This window comes from Pavona decussata, unplaced genomic scaffold (assembly GCF_977016875.1).
Source record: "Pavona decussata unplaced genomic scaffold, jaPavDecu1.1 SCAFFOLD_300, whole genome shotgun sequence".
In the NCBI taxonomy this organism is placed as follows: domain Eukaryota; kingdom Metazoa; phylum Cnidaria; class Anthozoa; order Scleractinia; family Agariciidae; genus Pavona; species Pavona decussata.
This window is the reverse complement of record NW_028145697.1, coordinates 3735707-3754625: the sequence shown is the minus strand read 5'-3', so window position 1 is coordinate 3754625 and position 18919 is coordinate 3735707. Positions and strand designations below refer to the sequence as shown.

Genomic DNA, 18919 nt, shown 5'->3' with positions numbered 1-18919 from the left:
TTTAGAGAAAATAATCGGAAACACAAATATAATAAAATAAGCAGCCAACACGTGCTCACTGGAGGAGAATGAAAGACAACGAGTGGTAATGTCTATTTTGGCTTCTAGCAGTGTGCGCGACCTTGCGGTTGGCCACTGATAAGTCACATGTATGACATATGGTGAAAGATTGTGACACTTTGCATAAAAGATATTCTCCAAGTTTGGTCTAAAATTAAAAGTGTTATTCCTTTCAATACCACCTTTTTACGGTTTTTGAATATACTTGAATTATTATCGTTCAGAAAAAAAGCATTGCGTCAACAAGGATTGGAAAGAGTCGCAGATTGTTTTTTCCTCACTTCAAATAGTTGAAGCTCGCAATAAAAACTGTATTAATAGGCACTTTGTTATATTGTACTCAGTTGGTGAACACGAATTTCGTAACAAAGCGAAGTGAATACAAAGGACTTGTAATGCCATTCTCGCCAAGGATCTAGGAATAGTCATGAGACCATTACAAATCAACCGGTTTTTCCTGTAGGAAAAATTGAAAGGGTCATGCGCAGAGCTTCGTTTCCTAGTAACAAGTCCTGGCTGGCCGGTGTCCCTGCTCAAAAAGCTCCTTACGGTCTCCCCCTGAGTAGACGTGTTCATGCGCCATTGAATGGCCGTTGAGTTTCTTTCTGCCATATTTACCTGCACTCGTCGGATTTAGTAACCTCCATTCGTTAGTTCTTGGTGACTTTTAATAGCTTGAGTGTGGTTCTCAAAGGAGTTCCTTCTGAAATTTTTGTTTTGTTTTCTTGCGACGGTCATCCTAATCGATAGGAGTTTCAAAATCGACTGCAAGGAAAGGCAGCGGATGCTGTGATTTGGCCGTGTTGTTTACAGCAATGGACGGCCCTTTCACTCTTTTTGTAGGCCTAACCTAGCGTTTTTCGCTAGTTCGGACACGAGGGTATCTAAGAGAACAACCATTTTACGTCGTCAAGACGGGCAACGGTTAAACTCCTTCAGGATGTGACTTCTAGTGAACGGAGCAATGGAATTCTTGAAGTACTCCGTTTATCGTTGTATGGCGCCAATGTGTTGGACAAGTTATCCGCTTTAAACGCTTCGCTCTTGACTTCTTCTAACGTTCAGGTAAACGTTATGGAGAGTCAAGCAGATGAATTGTCTAAGGATGAAGCTATAAAGCCCCAGAAGCATGTACAATTCTTAGTCAATTTTGTCGCTGAGGATGAATCAAAATTTATTGAACCTGCCCTGCTCGATGGCGCTTCGAAAGTAACAAACAAAGGAGAGAATCGGGAGAAAACTGTTGAATTAGAGGCGGAGGAAAAAGCAGTGAGTGTTAGCCCAAATGGCCGGTTTCTCAAATTCGACATTGAAGTTGGCAGAGGCTCGTTCAAGACGGTTTACAAAGGTTTGGACACGGAGACAGGGGTAGCTGTGGCATGGTGTGAGCTCCAGGTTAGTTGTCACTGTGAATCGGTGTTTTCACTTCTGTGTTTAATACGGGAACTATTAAAACTGATCAGTGCTTAACATTACTTTTGTACATTTTTTCTTCTCTTTCCTCTATCACAGGATAAATATTCAAAAGCCGAGAGAGCAAGGTTCAAAGAAGAGGCCGAAATGCTAAAGCAATTACAGCACCCAAATATCGTAAAATTTCACGACTCGTGGGAAACAAGACTTCCCAACAAAGACAAGAAACGGGTCATTTTAGTTACCGAACTTATGACCTCAGGAACACTGAAAACGTAAGTAATGTTTCTAGTGTTTGTTGTGGCTCAATACGCCGCCGCCATTTCTTGCCACGACTTCATATGTTGCGAATGTAAATTGCATGGGAAGGAGGCAGGAAATTGGGAAATGTGACGAAACTGTTTTGCCATTTACCTAAATTTTGAATGAACAGCCAAACAAAGACACGTTGTTTTACCTTTGCTAACTCAAATTTAGTCTCAAAATTCAAATATAATGCCAATTTACCGTGAAGCTCTGTCTTTCTGCCGCTAATTCCCTTGATCGGGGTATTTGGTTGCTATTCGTCGTGGTTTCCGGGGTAGCTCTATTCCGGCCTACTGTCGCCCTCTTTCTCGATAAGTTCCCTTGTTCTCGTTTTCTTCGAAATTTTGTCGGTTTAGTGAATTTTTAATAGTTTCGTTTTCCATAAATGTTTTATTCTTAAACGTCTCTCGATGTAATTGCTTTTCTCGTGCGAGAAAAACAACTTTGTGTCAAGCTTTGCCATACTATTGTAGAGCGTGCATTTCCAGCGGCGAAGAATACTTGTGTGTTTTATCTAATAAGATTCACAACATGCTTCTTTGGCTTGGCGTCTAAAAATACCAAAACACAGATTACAAGGACGATTTCCTCGTCATTCCCTTTCCGTTCTTGTAATATGACTCGTTTCGGAGCATGTCCATGTTTTATGAAGCCTTGTTGTTTTTCTCTCACATGCCCGACTTTCCCTCCCCCGAAATTATTTCTTTAAATGTCAGAGAATCTTAGCAAAACACAGCAGGCTAAGGCATTTGTGGTTTCAGAGTTGCTATATGTTGTCGAATCTTTGACACTCATTCCACCGCAATAATATTATCAATTTGTTTGAAATGCATGCGTGTACCGTGCTTTCGTCACAAGGTTCGTTCATCGAAACTACGGGTCAAACTTGCGAAACAACTAATTATTAAAGATCAGTAAAAAAAGTTACTGATCTTTTATAATTAGGCGATATTGAAAAATGTTTTAAATCCTTTAGCAAGTTGCTGATTAAAGTTTATTTTCCTGTTATCTCAGTGTCTGAACAAAAACTGGCTTTCGTCATTACGTATACCCGTGATGCTTTGCTTTGGTGATTTTATCATTGTGGATGAGAACTATTATTGCCAGTGCAATAATTGATTAACGTAACTTGGAGATTGGAGTAGTTTGTCTTATCGCCTGTGACAAGATCCTGCTTTGTGACTGGTATCAAGTCATTTCAATGTAACTGGAGGCCTTTTTGTACTGTATTACATGCAAGGGTTGATGGAAATGCAGCCTTGAAATTAGCTGGTATAGAATATTTTTGTTTGCAGAGGTTTACTGAGGTTATTTTATAGTTGATTTAAGTTTTTCCAGTTTGTTGTGGATTGCATCCATATGATATTTATTGATTGTATCCCTATTATGTTTGATGGTTGTAATTTTTTAACCTGCGATCAGGCATTCTTTTTTTCGGGGGAGCGCGAAAGTGTGGCAGCACAAGAGTTGGCGGTCGGGAGAAGGAAGAAAAAAGAATGCCTGATACAATTATGGCACGAGTTGTCTGTCACCAGTCCAGAATCTGGACTTTTGCCTCATTGGTTGAAAAACAAAAGATTCTTTGAGCCACGTTCCAATTGGTTACATGATTGCATGTTTGACTTCCGGTGTAATTTGAATTTCAATTTCGAGGGAAATGCGAACAGCGAATTTTCTGTGGCTCTTACTTCATCTCTTGAAGACTTCATCCACAAATTATTAAAGGATGAGCAGACAGAATTCATCTGAAGGATTGTTTGCGTAGAAGATGTTTTTGCCGTACTTCCAGTGGGATTTGGCAAGAGTGTCATATATCAGTTGACTTGTGCAGTAATTGTTTCAGTCGTTCTTTTTTTCTTTGTTCTGCCGACCATTGACTCTTGCCCTGCCACACTTTCATGCTCCCTCAAAAAAAAGAACTCCTGACCACAGGTTAGTAATTTTTCAATTATCAGGTTTTCTGATACTATGTTCATTCCTCTGTTACTTTAGGTACTTACAAAAGCTCTCTCTCTCCCTCCCCCCCCCCCCCTCTCCAATAAGCTTTCCCTTTTAAAGGTAGATTTTTACCAACCACCCCTCCTCATGTGAGGAAAACACAAAAGAAATGCTTCCATACTCAGTTGTACTATGACATCTGCCAGTCAATCTAAAGGGGAACATAAAAAGATAAATATTTGTGATACACAACCCATTAGTGCAATGTTTCAGTTAGTTGTTTAGTAAAATTTTGGAAAAGTTCAAGTTTGTTCAAAACTGATGATTTGAAGTCAGTCCTGCATCTCTCTCTATAAAGTTATACTTTTAGTTTCCTTTTGGCTTTAAAAGTACCTGAATTGTTGCTTGTGGCCTCTAATTCACTTCGAGAACATTGTTTGGTGGTTTCTTTTATCGCTGGTTTGCACGTTGTAAGAAAAAGGAAGTTGAAATATTAAACAGCAGCAGTTAATTGCAACAAAGCGGTATGATTCTAATATAACTGTTTCTGTGAAGTAGTTATTAACTACATCAGGCTTGGGGGATGCACTGTGACATGTATTGGTTTGCTTAAAATGCAGGGCAACAACCAGGTATTACATGTATACTTTTTTGGGGTCTTGAGGCTACAGCTATAACAATAAATTCACTCTCTACCCTACAGTCTTCACAGTGCACATTGTATATGCTTCTGTTTGCCTTACCAGTTCTTGTCATTGCTAACTGTTATTAATTTGACTTTAACAGCTATCTGAAACGGTTTAAAGGAGTGAAGGAAAAGATTCTGAAGAGCTGGTGTCGGCAGATTCTTAAAGGCCTACTCTTTTTGCACACAAGGACACCTCCTATTATCCACAGAGACCTCAAGTGTGACAACATTTTCATCAATGGCACAACTGGCCTGGTTAAAATTGGAGATCTGGGGCTTGCAACGCTAAAGAAATCATCATTTGCCAAAAGTGTAATAGGTAAGGATAGTTTTCTCCCTTAAGAATAAAATTTTGGTAAAGATTGTAACACTAAGTATTACTTTTACATGAATGGAGGTTTGAATTGCTCCTTTGACTAGCTATCTTGGGTTTCACTTATGCATTGAAAGAATGTGTTACCCTATTTCTTTTCTGTTCAGTTATGCTCTTAACTTGCATATACAGATGTTAGAGACTCCCCTGTTGTTGTTTTTCTTCCTTATTTTAGAAGCACTGGCCAGGGTGTTTTGCCAGCCCAAATTGTTCTGTAGGATTAGGTAACATAACAGGAGTAGTAGACGAAAGAGTTAAGTTGAAAGGGGTGTTTGGGAAATTAATGCAAACTAAGCAGTAAATCCTTGTCTGTTGCTGGCAAAATCACTGGCTGCCACGGTATAATGTGAGGGGGCTGTTTGTCTCAGTATGCTTGGATCCACTTTTTATGTGGTGATCTCTCTGAATTCTTTATGCAACATTGTACTTGCATTTTGATGTTTTTGAAATGTTTGGTTTATCCCTTTAGCAAATGATATTTCATCTGTATTGCTGAATGCAAAGTATATGTTTAAAACATATTTCCATCCATCTTACCATGCTGAGAAAATTCACCAAATTCTTGGCTGCAAGCTTAATTCCCTTATTTTTTACATGTTCAAAATAAACCCAAGCCTAGCAAGTTTCTAGAAGTCTCCTATTTCGAGTTCAAATGTACTTTTTGTATTTTCTTTAGGTACACCTGAATTCATGGCACCAGAAATGTATGAAGAACATTATGATGAGTCTGTGGATGTTTATGCATTTGGGATGTGCATGCTTGAGATGACAACCCTGGAGTATCCTTACATGGAGTGTCAGAACCCTGCCCAGATCTACCGCAGAGTTGTCAGTGTAAGTAAAGTAACCTGCTGCTAGACAGAAGGGCCATTATATGATTAGATAACATGCGTCTTATTTGAGAAATAGGGCTCATGTCTTATTTTAGACGCGACTTAAATAAGACGCATCTTATCATAGAACAGGATTTCAGCTGTTCTTATTTTGTCCACGTCTTAAATAAGATGTGAACTTCCTGAGATAAATGCTTTCACACCTAAATAAGACGTGAACTATAAGTGCGCATGAGTAACAACAACATTTTTTTTATGAGACACAGCTTGCGCAGTTGCTTACAAATGAATTCAGCATCTTCCATCTGTAACATGTCATGATTGCACCAATCCGTTGATCCCTTTCTACCAACTCTTCTTGGATTTATGTCATATTCTTTGTATGCAACACAGAGTTTATGGATTCTCTTTAACATTTAGAAACACATCTCTGAAAAAGTCTCTTCTTAAAGTGACAGCATGCTTTTGTTCCTTGCTACAGCACACCATCTTGCATTGTTACAAATTGTTGCTAATGGTAACATTTCACGTGAATGAGGCTGTATCAAAAATAAAACGGAAACCATTTACACGTGATCTTCGCGTCTTATGTGAGAAACAAACATATAAACGGTACAGTCCATGTCCTATTTAAGACACATCTTACTTCCTCCCGTATAAATGGCACTATTGTATCTATATTCTGCGTACACCATTTCCTCACAGATGTGCCCAGGATGCTTATTTCAACACTCATATCTCAATCCCTATCTTTAGTTTTGAATGTAAAGTTATTAACAAAGCCAGGGGTTAAGGTGCTAATTTTGGAGTTTTTTTCAAATGTCTTCATTCAAAGATGTTTGCTTTGGTATTGTCTAGGGTATCAAGCCAGAATGTTTGGATAAAGTTGGCTCAAAAGAAATCAGACAGATTATTGAAGGCTGTACAAAGGCTAAAATGGATGAGAGGTATGTCTTGAAGAGTACTGTTTTCAATGTATAATAGAATGTGTTTGATATGGATATACAAATATCACATTAGAAATGTTAGGCATCAGCTGTGAGTTTCTTGAATTGAGGGAGAACTGTTAATTATACAGCGATTATGCTTGGTTAAGTTAGATGATATTGACCTTTTTTTGTGTCTATACTCCTGGGCCCGGTTGTTCGAAAGCCGATTAACGCTAATCTACGATTAAAAGGCAATCGAGGTTTTCATCTGGCTCTTTAAAAGTGATATCAAAGCCTAATTTCAAGTTAAAGGTAAAGAAAAGTCTAAGTCAAAACTGAGGGCCAAAACTCTTTTGGAAGAATCTTTATTAATTAGTTATTAAACTTGATCAAAGTTCACGTTAATCCAGGATTAGCTTAATCGGGCTTTGAACAACTGGGCCCTGTACTTTGTCATCATCATTTACACAATGTCTTGTCCTCTTGGCCTTTCGTTTGCTTGGTGATCTTTCAATCATAGTGTTGGTGGGTTAACTACTATTTATAATTAATGCAACAGCCCCCAACTTCTTTTCCTCCTTAGTACACTATTGAATTAAATAAATAGATAATTTCATTAGAGTAATAGGTTCTCTTGTGCATTTAACCAAAAAGTAAATGACACAATTGTTGTTAAAGAAGTTACAAATTCAACACTTTGATGAAAAGTCTGGTATATCTAGATTGAAGGTATCATTAAATGATAAAGGTAGTCACTATATCTGGGAAACTATTAGAATGCATAATTGACCATGACCCTCAAGTGAACCCTTGTCAGGCTTTATCCTTGATTGCAAAATTGAACAATGCTTTGATGAAAACATTTAGGGTTCTCATTAATTTTCAGAGTAGATGGCTAGGATCTATATAAAGGCAGTTTGGCAAATGGGTGTTTAAACATATTACGTACTTGAAGTTGAAAATGACTGATGATAAGTCAAAGGTCTTTCACTTTTAATGTTTATCTTAATAACATTAAGCCATTTCACTGCAAAGGAAGGTGGCTCAAAATCAGAAGTTGCTAGCTTTTTCGCCGGCTACCAGCACTTAATGAGAGCCCCAAACACTTAAAAAGATGAAGTGCAAAGTAATACTAGGAAGTCGGAAAATAAATTTGTGTTTGCTTAAAACTGCACAGCTGGGTTTAAGCATTGACAATCTCAACACAACTTCTGTTCTGACCTCAGAAAATTAAGTTGCTGGTAGTTTTCACGGAACTAGCTTTGCGACATTCACAAGTTTCAATTGATCTTGTTTGCCAAAGGTCATCTTCTAAAAGAATCAATATAACCGTTGTTGTCCCAAAAGAAACAACATGACCTGTGTGGCCGTTTAGATGAATGTGGGTAGCTATGAAATATAAAAGGGTTGTTTCTTGTTTCAGATACACCATCAAAGAATTAATGAACCATCCATTCTTCCAAGAGGACTGTGGTGTGAAGGTGAATCTAGTGGAAGCTGAGCCAGCAGTGGATGTGGACAATAGCAAACCAACTGATACAGTGAAGCTGCTACTACAATTGGAGGACCCTAAGAAGAGGAAGGACAAACATAAAGAGAATGAGGGCATTCAGTTTGACTTCATCTTAGGCACTGATCAGCCAGAGAAAGTTACTCAAGAACTGGTGAGAAGCCATTTTGTTTTTAAAACTCTCATCTAGCTGAAAAGTGCAATAATTCATGATATTTCTTTTCTTCACAGCTGAGCAGGTAGGTAGGTGCCTGCACTGAAATATACACTAGAGATCAACTGAAAAAGACTACTCATTCTATAAATTTTTATTATAATTGTTTTAGTTTTTCATCATTGACTTTTTTTTACTGTATTTCCGACCATAATGTGCCTTATTTTTCAGTTTTTGCCTAGTGTATGTTGTGGCACTGTTATGACTATTAACTTGTGAGTGAATTTTAATTTGAAGGTTGTTTTTGCCACTTGACGGTTACCAAGTGAGCTGAGTCTAGACTCTAGAGGTATTGAAAAGGAAATGCTTTTTCAGTGTGCTTACAAGCGGGCATAATTTGTTCTAAAATAGAGTTTAATTTTTAACAAAACTTAACAGTGGAACGGAGAATTAGCAGAAGTTGAACAAAGGGCTCCAAAGGGAAGGAGGACATTAATATTCATTACTGTCATCAAAAGGACTTGAGAGTGGAGGTAATGTGTTCTAAGTTTGCCAAACATTGCAAGGATTTAACATTCAATCAAGGTACGTTGAAATGTGTTTAGACCTGTTGTTCAATTAATTTCCAACTGGTTTTTATAATGGTTGAAAAGTCTGGCCTTTTTTCTGAGCCTCAAATTAATTAGAAAATGCTTGGCACAACTTGAGGTGTCTCGCTAGGGTTTTAAGCTCGCACATGTACTGATGATGGGAGCTTTGGTAATGTACACGTGAGCAGGCAAACCCTGACAAAACAGTGAAAACAAGTCAACAATACAGCTCAAATTACAGACATGGAGTAGAGACAGAAAAGAATTTCAAAGAAAACGTTCTCTGTTATTGTTTTATAAGTGAAATATTACTGTCTGTGTATTCGCAGATAACAGAGGTTGTAAATTTTGTCCAAGTAGTTCGCATCAAACTTTTAGCAAACAAGTCCTCTCCTGTAAAGTTCTTGCATGCCCAAATTGCAATCTTGGCAAATTCCTATTCAAAGATGTACATGTAATTATAGTTTGTAAAAATGTAATCTTTTGCCTGTGTTTACTTGCGTTTCCTTTCGTGAAATTTCCCAAAAACTGGTGCAAAGAATGTAAATAATAATTTGCTCTAGTTAGAGCTCAATTTTGACAAAAATTTATAAGACAAGTTTTTACACAGTGACAAAACCCACAAATTTTCAAAAACAAAGAATGCACCTTTTTAACCCCAACCTGTTTTAAACTTAAAAGATTTTCCTGGTGAGGCTCGATATGTGGTGACAATTTCTGAAGCTAAATTTCACCAAAGGAATTGGAAAAAAAAAATCAAAGTTTAATACGTACTGACCACTGCCTGTGTTTGAGTAGTTTTAACTCAAGACTCAATCCCATGTTTACGTTGGCTGAACCCATGGATTATCAAACACCAGTAAGGTTTTTTGCTAAAAGGGTGTCAGGATGTATAATAATGGGAGAGATACTAGAGAGACCTGAATTCAACTAACATAATATCATAGGCACATTAAATTATAACATACCTTCTAATATAAAAGTCAGTATCCAAAGAATAAAGTGGAGTTGAACCCCAGATCCTGTGGGTTTTTTTTGGCTCTTATGTAAGGACTAAACTTGTTAGTAATAATCAAAGATTAGGCAATGCGTTCGATGATCTTGATCCCAGGTTCTCTCTCTCTCCTTTGTGATGTCATCTGCCCCTGCAAAAAAATCTGCAGGGGATGCCAGATACGTGTCCCATTCTGACAATCAGCGTTGTCCCATACAATCTCGACTCCAATCCGTATTAGGAGTGCGTTCTTTCTATGTCAACAAAATTAGTTTATCAATTTAGCGTATAATATGACAAACTACGTAAATGCTCTTTAGCCCACAAAGTAAGAATTTTTACCTCAAATGTTTTTGAAGGTTTTCATGTATTTGTGTTTTGTTAATTTTTTACCTTCAGCCAGGATTCTTAAAAAATGAACTAGCTAAAGTGGGGTTGTCTTCCATTTCACCAAAATTCCAGTTTTGCTGGTTGAAATGCGCATACTTGGCTTGTATGGATCAACTGAACATTTCCAGAATAAGAGGACCTTTTTACTTGACAGAGAAATATTAACTGTATACTCAATAATTTTGGTATTCTGTTAAATTTCTTGTGGAAAAATAGAAAGTTGCTGGTGTTGCAGCAAAGTCAAAATAATCTGAAGCACTGAACAAAGTTCATTTACTCAGTAACGTTAGATACAGTGGACATCACAAAGTTGTGGCAGTGCCATATCTGTTTTGTTGGTTTCTTGTGCTCTAATGTGAGTTCTTTGAACTACCCATGTGGTTGGACATTTGGAACTGAAAACAAGACTCTTTTCTTGGACGGAAAAAGTCTCTACATCTGACATGGAAAGTTGCTGGAATTTTGGAATAAAAGCACCCCAGGTCAACCACCTCAAGTGTCAGTATCACTGGCTGATTGAAACGTAAATTAGAATCGTATACCTTTCTGTTACAAGGGAACCTCTCAAGAAAGCATTTAAAAACACCCCCAAAATAGTTTGCACTAACGAATTGTCTGTTTATAGTGTTTTGCCAAGACTTTGAAGCAAGAGGATAGAATTTGATTCTCAGTTTTAGTTGGGACTGAACTTCATGGGGTCAATGTACCAAACACACCTCAAGGTGTTTCCTTTTGCACTTTGCAGAAAATCATATAAACAAAAAATCGAAATCATGTTACACGTTTCTAGCCTTGAACAGTCAGTGATGAAAACATACAGAACTGAAATGTATGGTCAAGGTAGAACCTTTCTACCTTATCAAGGTAGAAACTGCTCTGTTTAATTGGCAACTAGTTAATTTTATTCCATAATTAGTAATTTTAACTATTTTAGACCAAAGGGGTGTTGGTTTTTTTGCCCTGTAAGTTGACAGTGTATTTTTACTGCACATGGGGTTGGAAATAACCACTTTGCAAATTTGGCCAATGTTTGGAAAACCTCTGGTAATGGCTGGTAGGAAAAGGGTTAAAAAACGTTTGAAAATTCATACTTGAGGATAGGTGGCATACTTGAATGTGTAAATCAAGCAAACCACAGTCAGCCTTTGCTGTTGACTTACATGTATTTCCCAGGCCTTCTCCAATAGCATCTGTCTTGAATGAGCTGATGTTTTTTCATGACGTTGTTGGCTTGCATTGCCATCCCTTTAGTAATCATTTGGTGTTTTCAAAATATCTGACAATAAAAATTGCTTAAGGCCGATTTACACGGTACAACTTTTGCTTACGACTGTCGCATGCCATTTCTGGAACGCGCGCTGCTCGTGCCATGCAAAACATTGCACACAACTCTAGTCACTCAACATTACCTATACCTACTGTACGATTGTCGTAGGATTTTGAAATCTTACGACAGTTTTTTGTGACATACACGGCAGTCGTCAGCAAGTTGTAGGTTTGATTTACATGAAACAATTTGTGTCGTAGGCCTGTCGTAAGCTTGGCGCATGCGACAAAGTCATACCATGTAAATTGCCTTTTACAGAGATTTTTACCTGTAGTATATCAGTGCAGCAGGTTTGACATATTTGGTTGAAATTTATGTCAATGCAGATAAGGAAATGTATATTATACTTTGGAAACGTGCCCTAGGCAAAACACTGCATTTATTGTCTTGACCATTTTTTTAGGGGGGGGGGGGGGGTGGTGCTGAGAAAACCCATTTTGCACAGTCTGTTTAGGGGACACAGCTGTGGTAAGTCAAAAAATTAAATGCTTATGTTTTGCAGGTACGGCAAGGTTTCATTTATGATGAGGACCAGAAGGCAGTTACCAAGGCAATCAGAGACCGCATTGCACAAGTCATGTTGAACCGTCGCAACATCAAACGAGAAGCCTTTGGGGAAGAAAAGAAAGAAAAGGAGAAGCTGGAAAGTGAAGAGCAGATCATCAAGGCAGAAGGGGACGACAGTGACAAAGAACAGCAGCAGTCAACTGAAGCAGAAAAGGAGAAAGAAGACAAGGAGGATAAGGACAGTGGTGATGAACCTGAAGCAGCAGCTGATATTCCTGTTAACATACAGAGTACTTTTGCTGGGAAGCATGTCATTGATCATACACTGCAACGGTTGGAAGGAATAGCAGAATGTTCAAGTAGTCCACATGGAACAATTGATGAGCGACCAGTTACTGTGCCCCAAGATAGTGCTATGGAAAAGGTTAGGATGTTTTTTGTTTATCTGTTTTTGTTTGTAGAATGGGAGAACGTTTCCATTTATTGAATTTAGAAAAAGTGAAGTTAAAGGGAAAATATTTTCTGAATTAGACCCAGACCTTCAAATACTGGAAAACAATTTTGTACCATATTGGAGATTCCTTTTTTGCTGACCTTCAGAAAGGTGACTATACAAAACTAAGAAGGCAGTTTCACAGAATAATTACCATAATGGTTTGGCCTACAGTGTAAATAGTTTAATGAACAATAGCAGAAACTATAACACTAACAGCTGTAACAATATGAGTTTGCTTGGTCAGAACAGTCCCTTGTCTTTTATTTAAGAAGTGTAACAAGCTAAATCACATACTACAGGTGGCACTTATTATTGGAAAAGGGTGTGCTGATTAACAAAACTGCACTCAAGGGGGAGCACTAATCAGAAATGTGGCTTATTGGGACGAGGGCACTAAATCGAATCATTACGGTAATGGCTCCTGAGCAACCAACCTTGGATGAGTTGCAGCGACTAGTCATTATAATATTATATTCTGATAGTTCAACAGCAACAACAAAATTAACTTTATTTTTACAAAACTGAAAAAGGCCTTTGTAGCCCACATTTAGCAGAGCTATTCTAGGCAGGCTACTTATAATAATTCTGTGCAGGCCAGCATCCTCTCCCACCTCCACTCAATTTTGAGTGAATTTTTGGGACACAGGTTCTGTTTTTTCTGTTGGTTTTTACAGAATCCAAGCTATTTGTATAACTATTCTTTGTATGCATTATTTTGTACCTAACAGAAGGTATTCAGTGGCATTGAGGAAGTGATCCCAGATGTGACCAGTGGAACAGACACTGCTGCTACAGCTGTTTCAACATCACCTCCAGTGGTATGTACTCAACTCTACATGTCAGGTGTCTGGATCCTAATCTTGTAATAATTATAGTAACATGAAGTGTTATAATGTCACTTTCACATATTGATCATTGTGGGATTGCTATAGAAGGGTTTGTACATGGAAATACTATTTGTATTATAGAGTAGAGTTGGGGCGACCTGCACCATTTGCAACATCTTAAATGTTTGGTCGAGAGGACAAAAGAATGAACAACAGAACAATGCTCCCAACCCTACAAAACAGTGCAGCTACAGGTTATCAGGTTGTCATTGAAAGTGTTTTAGTATATACTGTTTGCAGCTGTGGGAAAAGTGTGATTTTAGTTTTGTCTTGTTTGTAGGAAGTGGAACCTTTACCTTCTTCTGATCTTACCACTCCAACTGAAACAACCTTTACCACATCTCTACCTGAACCAGCATCCATGTCTTCTGGGTATGCCTCAAACTCGTCATCTCTGTCCTCTGCTTCTGTGTCAACTGCATCAAGTGAGGTGTCTTCAGTTGGAATGTCTGGATCAAACACTATGGGAAGTTTGAGTGGGGCTGTTAACGTTTCATCTACATCAGTGTCTGCTCCTTCAGGAAATACGTCAGCTGTGGAGAAGAAGGACAAAACTGGTGCAAAGCCTGTCAAGAAGGAGAGGTTACCCAGAATTATGTTGAAGAAGATTGAGGGTTCCCCGGAGGGGCTGGTGGTTGAATGCAGCTTTGATACTTACAAGAACAACAGGATAATATTCAAGTTTGGCCTTGATGATGATGAGCCAGATGAAGTTGCCACAAACATGGTAAATTTTATTACATGAATAGAAAACAGCCATGTAGCTAAGTGGCTATTGTTTTATTTGTTTTTAATTTTATGTTGGGTAGATAAATAGGTTATTAAGACACTGTAAAATCATCAGTTAAAAAAGAAAAGAAAAGAAAATTAGCAGTTGATGGCTACATGGGTCTGCTGGCCCTTTTCATTCGCTGTGCGGGGACTAGCAGTAATCAAAGCATGAGATGCCTTAAATGGTACAGACACAAGTGTAGTAATCTCTCTAAGGGCCATCTTCTGGGTTATTTACTTAAGTAATTGAATGACTTTTGTGTTCTAAATGGTTCATATAAATCCTTTTTGGGATTAGGTATAGACCTCTTTCATAATGGCAGGCATAATTACAGTAGTATCCTTTTATGTGCGTGCAAATAAGCCTTCTTGACCTCGCTTTTGAGTGAATTTTTTTTTGTTCTTACACATGCTAACAAGGCCAGGAGGGCTAATTTAAATGCATATGAAAGAATAACCATGAGGCCCTCCATTTCAAAAACTGTAAATCTGAGAAATCCATAATGGCAAATCTGTTTTTAGATTTGAGCAAAGGAACGCACAACCTTTCTCTCATGATTGCATTGGCATAACTTGACAGGATGATGGAGAGTTCTGGTTGATAATGCTGGTTCTACATGTAGTTAATTTTGATAACTGGTACTGTTTCAGTTGCCAGATAATCTTGCCAATCTTTTCTGAGGTTGTTTGCACTCACACAACTTTCTTGTAAAACAGATGGAAGCAGGCCATTTGAAAGAATGTAACAAACAGCTGTTTGAAGACCAGCTCCGACGAGTTATACTTGAAGCTAAAGAGCGAGTACAGAAGGCTAAAGCACAGCCTGGAGCAGAGAGCACTGGTGAAAGGCCAGTGCTGGACACTCAGATCTCATCAGAAAGTATCACTATCGGAGCTGTATCACAACAGGTTATTATTGCTTTTTAAAGCTTGCTTAATTAGCTGTACAAGTTTCCGTTAAGTTGCTGGATTCAAACAAATTCCAAACCAATGATTACTTCGGTTTAATACTTCTTCATTCCTTTTTGAGCTATTTTATTTATATTTGATCCAATATAATACAAAGCAGCCTGCTAAGTCAGCATGTGGCAGCCCAGCTGCTAAGATTGCCATTGTTTTCTGTGGGCAGGGTGGTCATATTAACATGGTGGTCTGATTAACAAGCCTTTTTAGACGAGAAATGAGACATTTAAGTGTTAAGGCTGGGTTTTTCTGGAGCTGGGGCTTGTTTCTCAAAGGTTTCAATAAGTTACCGGTCTTGAAAAATGTTATTGTTATGTGTTCAGTGTTTCTTAACAGATGCTCAGTTTCTATTAATTTTGAAAACCTATTTCTGAAGTCCTTATAGTTCCATGAACATATTGGGGAAGTTTGCACCCAAAATTGTCCTCAATCAATATAAAAAATAGGTACCTATACAGGTACACGAGTCTAGTGCATCACCAATTTATATACAGTATGTTAGATGATCTAGGAATGGAATGTCTCAAGATTTCTTCACTTGTTGTATCAAATTTCTCCTTTTAAATGCGTTAAGAATCTATAAATAGGTACTCTAGAAGGTTCACGGTTTCCTAAATGTTTCACTTCAGATTGTCGTATCAATTTTCTAGAAGTCAATCGGACTGGCATTCTGATCAGTGTTTCATGGCAGCGTGTGTACGATTTTGCGAGTTCTGAATTTTGGCCCTGAATTGCAAAAATAATTAATTACAATAATGAAATTGTCCTTATTAATGTTTTGGGTGCATATGTAACATTTTCAAGTCTGCAACGCCAGTGGTGATTCACGATGGCAGATTCCCTTTGCTTTGAAAATGCCACAATCTGTCCTCAAAACATAATTTCTTTGCTGTGAGCTCTCGAATTTCCACTGTTTGAACTGTTAAGTATTCCTTAGAAGTTATTCTAAACTTTTGTCTTTACCCTCTGCACCAAATTCAGGCCAGAACGCCAGCTAACTCCCGTACATGCATTTTCCATCGCGTTTCTTTTTTTTTAAATTGATGGGTAAACATTGATCGATATTCTAACGTGCGGCTTGTTTGAAGTGTGAACAGTTAACCATAGAGCTCGTGTCACTACACTCAAACATTGAGCGATTCTCGAACATGAGGCTTTGTCTTTCCAACATCGCAAATGGTCAGCTTTTGGAAGTGTGGACAGTGAAAAAGCTTTACTTAGTTGGCCCAGTAAGCTATTGGGACTTACGGGAAACACACCTGGTTTGTTAAGTAGCTGCTGGTACTTAATGACAACCCATAAGATTATGCATGTCACATTCCAGAAACATTTGCATTTGTTGATACTGTAGTGTTATGTAGGGAGTGGTTGATAGATGTGGCTGGTTAAAAAAGTTAGGAAAGAGGGAGAGAGTTGGTGTGTCTGTGTGTGTGTACAGAGTGGGGAGGGGGAGGGGGTTTAAAGGTGAAAATAATGATACCTGCCAGGCTAGCTGTCTTATTGATTACAATCCCCAGCCCCCAAGATATTAAGTTCCTTAGAGTACCCTAGCCCCATACCATCACAATCATCTGGGTAGATGAGCTGTTACTAAATAATTGAAGGTATTCTAACCTGCAGTGACGAGTAATCTTTTCCATAGATTGTTGTCATTGATGACCTTTTATCTATACCCAAATTACTGAGCAGGTGTAACTTTTACAAATTCTCTAAAATAAAGCTTGTGGGAATTCAGTGTGTTAACATGCATATGTACTTTCTTTTTTCTGTTGTAGTCACTTGAGAGTCCTCATCCAAGAGAAGTGCCCTTCTTTGTGGACAATACAGTTATAGCTAAAGCAGAGACAACCTCAACTCTGTCTGAGAAAGAAACTTATGTTCTTGAAACCTCACAGCCAGATGAAAAACAGTCTGCAGTATCTGATGAAAAGCCTAATTCTCCTGAAGAGTCACCTGATGTGTCTTCCAACCAAGCAACATCTGTGCCTACGAAGACTGATGAAAAAGCAAGGCAGCCAGTTGTACTGAATCCAGTTCCTCAACAGCAGGTTAAACAGCCTCAAGAAGACAAACTAGTGTCTCCAGCAGACTCGGACAATGAAGTGGGAGCAGTGAAACAACACTTAGTTACACCGCAACAGCTCTCCACGGAAAGCACCATGCAAGATAAAAGAATTGATAATGTAAACCAATTGCCTGTTGACTGTGTGGTGTCAGTGGTTCCTCCATCTGGAAACATGAAAAAGCGGTTTACTGTCAAGAAAGTCGAGGATCCTGTTTTAAACAGCAACTCATTTTCTGAATTCAAACTAGAAAATAATGAAACTGGACCATCTCCAGCTGTGTATGCCGACAGCAATACAGGTATAACTTCATTTGCTGAAATGATATCTGACCATTCAAGCAATGACATTTCAGCCCAACCTGAAAGAGAACTTAAGCAGGACGTCTCTGAGAAGGCAGTGCTTCAAGGAAAAGAAACACAAGAGATTGCTGTTGTTACGATTAATTTGCAACAAGGGCATGATGATATCCTTAAAGGAGACACTGAACTATTGACGCCTGCTGTTTCAGGTAATGAACAGTTACAAATAAAAGTTAAAGTTCAGACTTCTAGGACTAATGGTGAACAGCTGCAATTTGAATCTACAAGCTCTTCAAGGCCTCAGACTCCAACCTATGCCTTTCATCCTCTTGGTGATGCTATTTCTGACGGACAATCCTCACAGCATCATTGTAAATTTGAGTCTCAGTTGTCAGGAGAGGAACTGAATCCAGACAAACTGAAATCTGAATCTGTGGCGTCATCAGATGACGAGTTGACAACAAGTGTTTCAACTATGAAATCAGGAGCACCACCTTCTGGAAGTGAGTATATTCAAGGCCGATTCATTGTTTCAGTGTCATCTGACAGACCTGAAACACCATTATCAGAGACTTCAGAACCTGGCAAACCTCCTCCTGTGGAAATAACACTTCAAGATGTGACAGGTGGTGTTGGTACAGATTCAGTTCCTTCTTTAACTCCAAGCTCATCAATGGAAAGTCTTAACTCTGTTGGTTCACAGCCAGGTGGGCAGAGTGCACCATCGTTTTCCAGTTCACCTCATACTATTCTCCCTGAGGGTCAGAGTTCAACAAACCAAGCTTCAGTGTCTAATAAAGAACCGGCTAGAAAGAACAGTGGGCAGAGTGATATTCTTAATGATACGGCTAAACTGGTAAAGCAGGACGGAGAGCAGGGAAGGCAATCCAATGAACAGGTACAAATCTATACAGTGTATGACTATTCTACAATTATTTCACCCATGATTCTTTTATTCCTAGTCCATATCGTCCATTAAATTAATACAATATATAACATTGTATAGTATAAGAAGTGTATCAATGCCACTCTCAGAAATTTTTACCTGCACCTTACGTTTCCTAAGGGTGCGTATCTTAGGGAAAATCCGAATCCGGATTTTTGAATCCTAAATGAATTTGAGATCACTCAGATCATGGTGTATCAAAGGAACTGACGAATCCACCTGGGTCAGGATTCGTCGGTTCCTTTGATGCACCATGACCCAAGTGATCGTGGATCATTGATCTTAGTAAAACCCTAAATCCGTTTTAGGATTCAAAAATCCGGATTCAGATTTTCCCAAAGAAACTCACCCTAAGGTTTTTTGCTCTAATTTGGCAGCATCGCAAGTCCACTTTTAGTCCCCATTTTGATGACATCAGCCCCCCAACATGGCTGCCAATACCCCTGATGATACTGAGATCTCATTTGCACGCTTTATAA

At 38.4% G+C, this 18919-nt stretch overlaps 1 protein-coding gene across 2 annotated transcripts in view; it reads left to right on the top strand.

The window, feature by feature from the left end:
* Positions 1-604: 604 nt before the first annotated feature.
* LOC146454699 (uncharacterized) overlaps positions 605-18919 on the top strand; it is a 23601-nt gene continuing 5286 nt past the window's right edge. For both annotated transcript variants that reach the window (XM_085095042.1, XM_085095041.1), the window contains exons 1-11: positions 605-1455; positions 1573-1748; positions 4504-4724; positions 5455-5612; positions 6470-6558; positions 7964-8204; positions 12008-12436; positions 13237-13326; positions 13676-14122; positions 14884-15075; positions 16905-18392. In XM_085095042.1, coding sequence (XP_084951168.1) covers positions 1135-1455; positions 1573-1748; positions 4504-4724; positions 5455-5612; positions 6470-6558; positions 7964-8204; positions 12008-12436; positions 13237-13326; positions 13676-14122; positions 14884-15075; positions 16905-18392 — 3852 coding nt within the window. In that variant the 5' untranslated portion in view covers positions 605-1134. The remainder of the gene's footprint in view (positions 1456-1572; positions 1749-4503; positions 4725-5454; positions 5613-6469; positions 6559-7963; positions 8205-12007; positions 12437-13236; positions 13327-13675; positions 14123-14883; positions 15076-16904; positions 18393-18919) is intronic.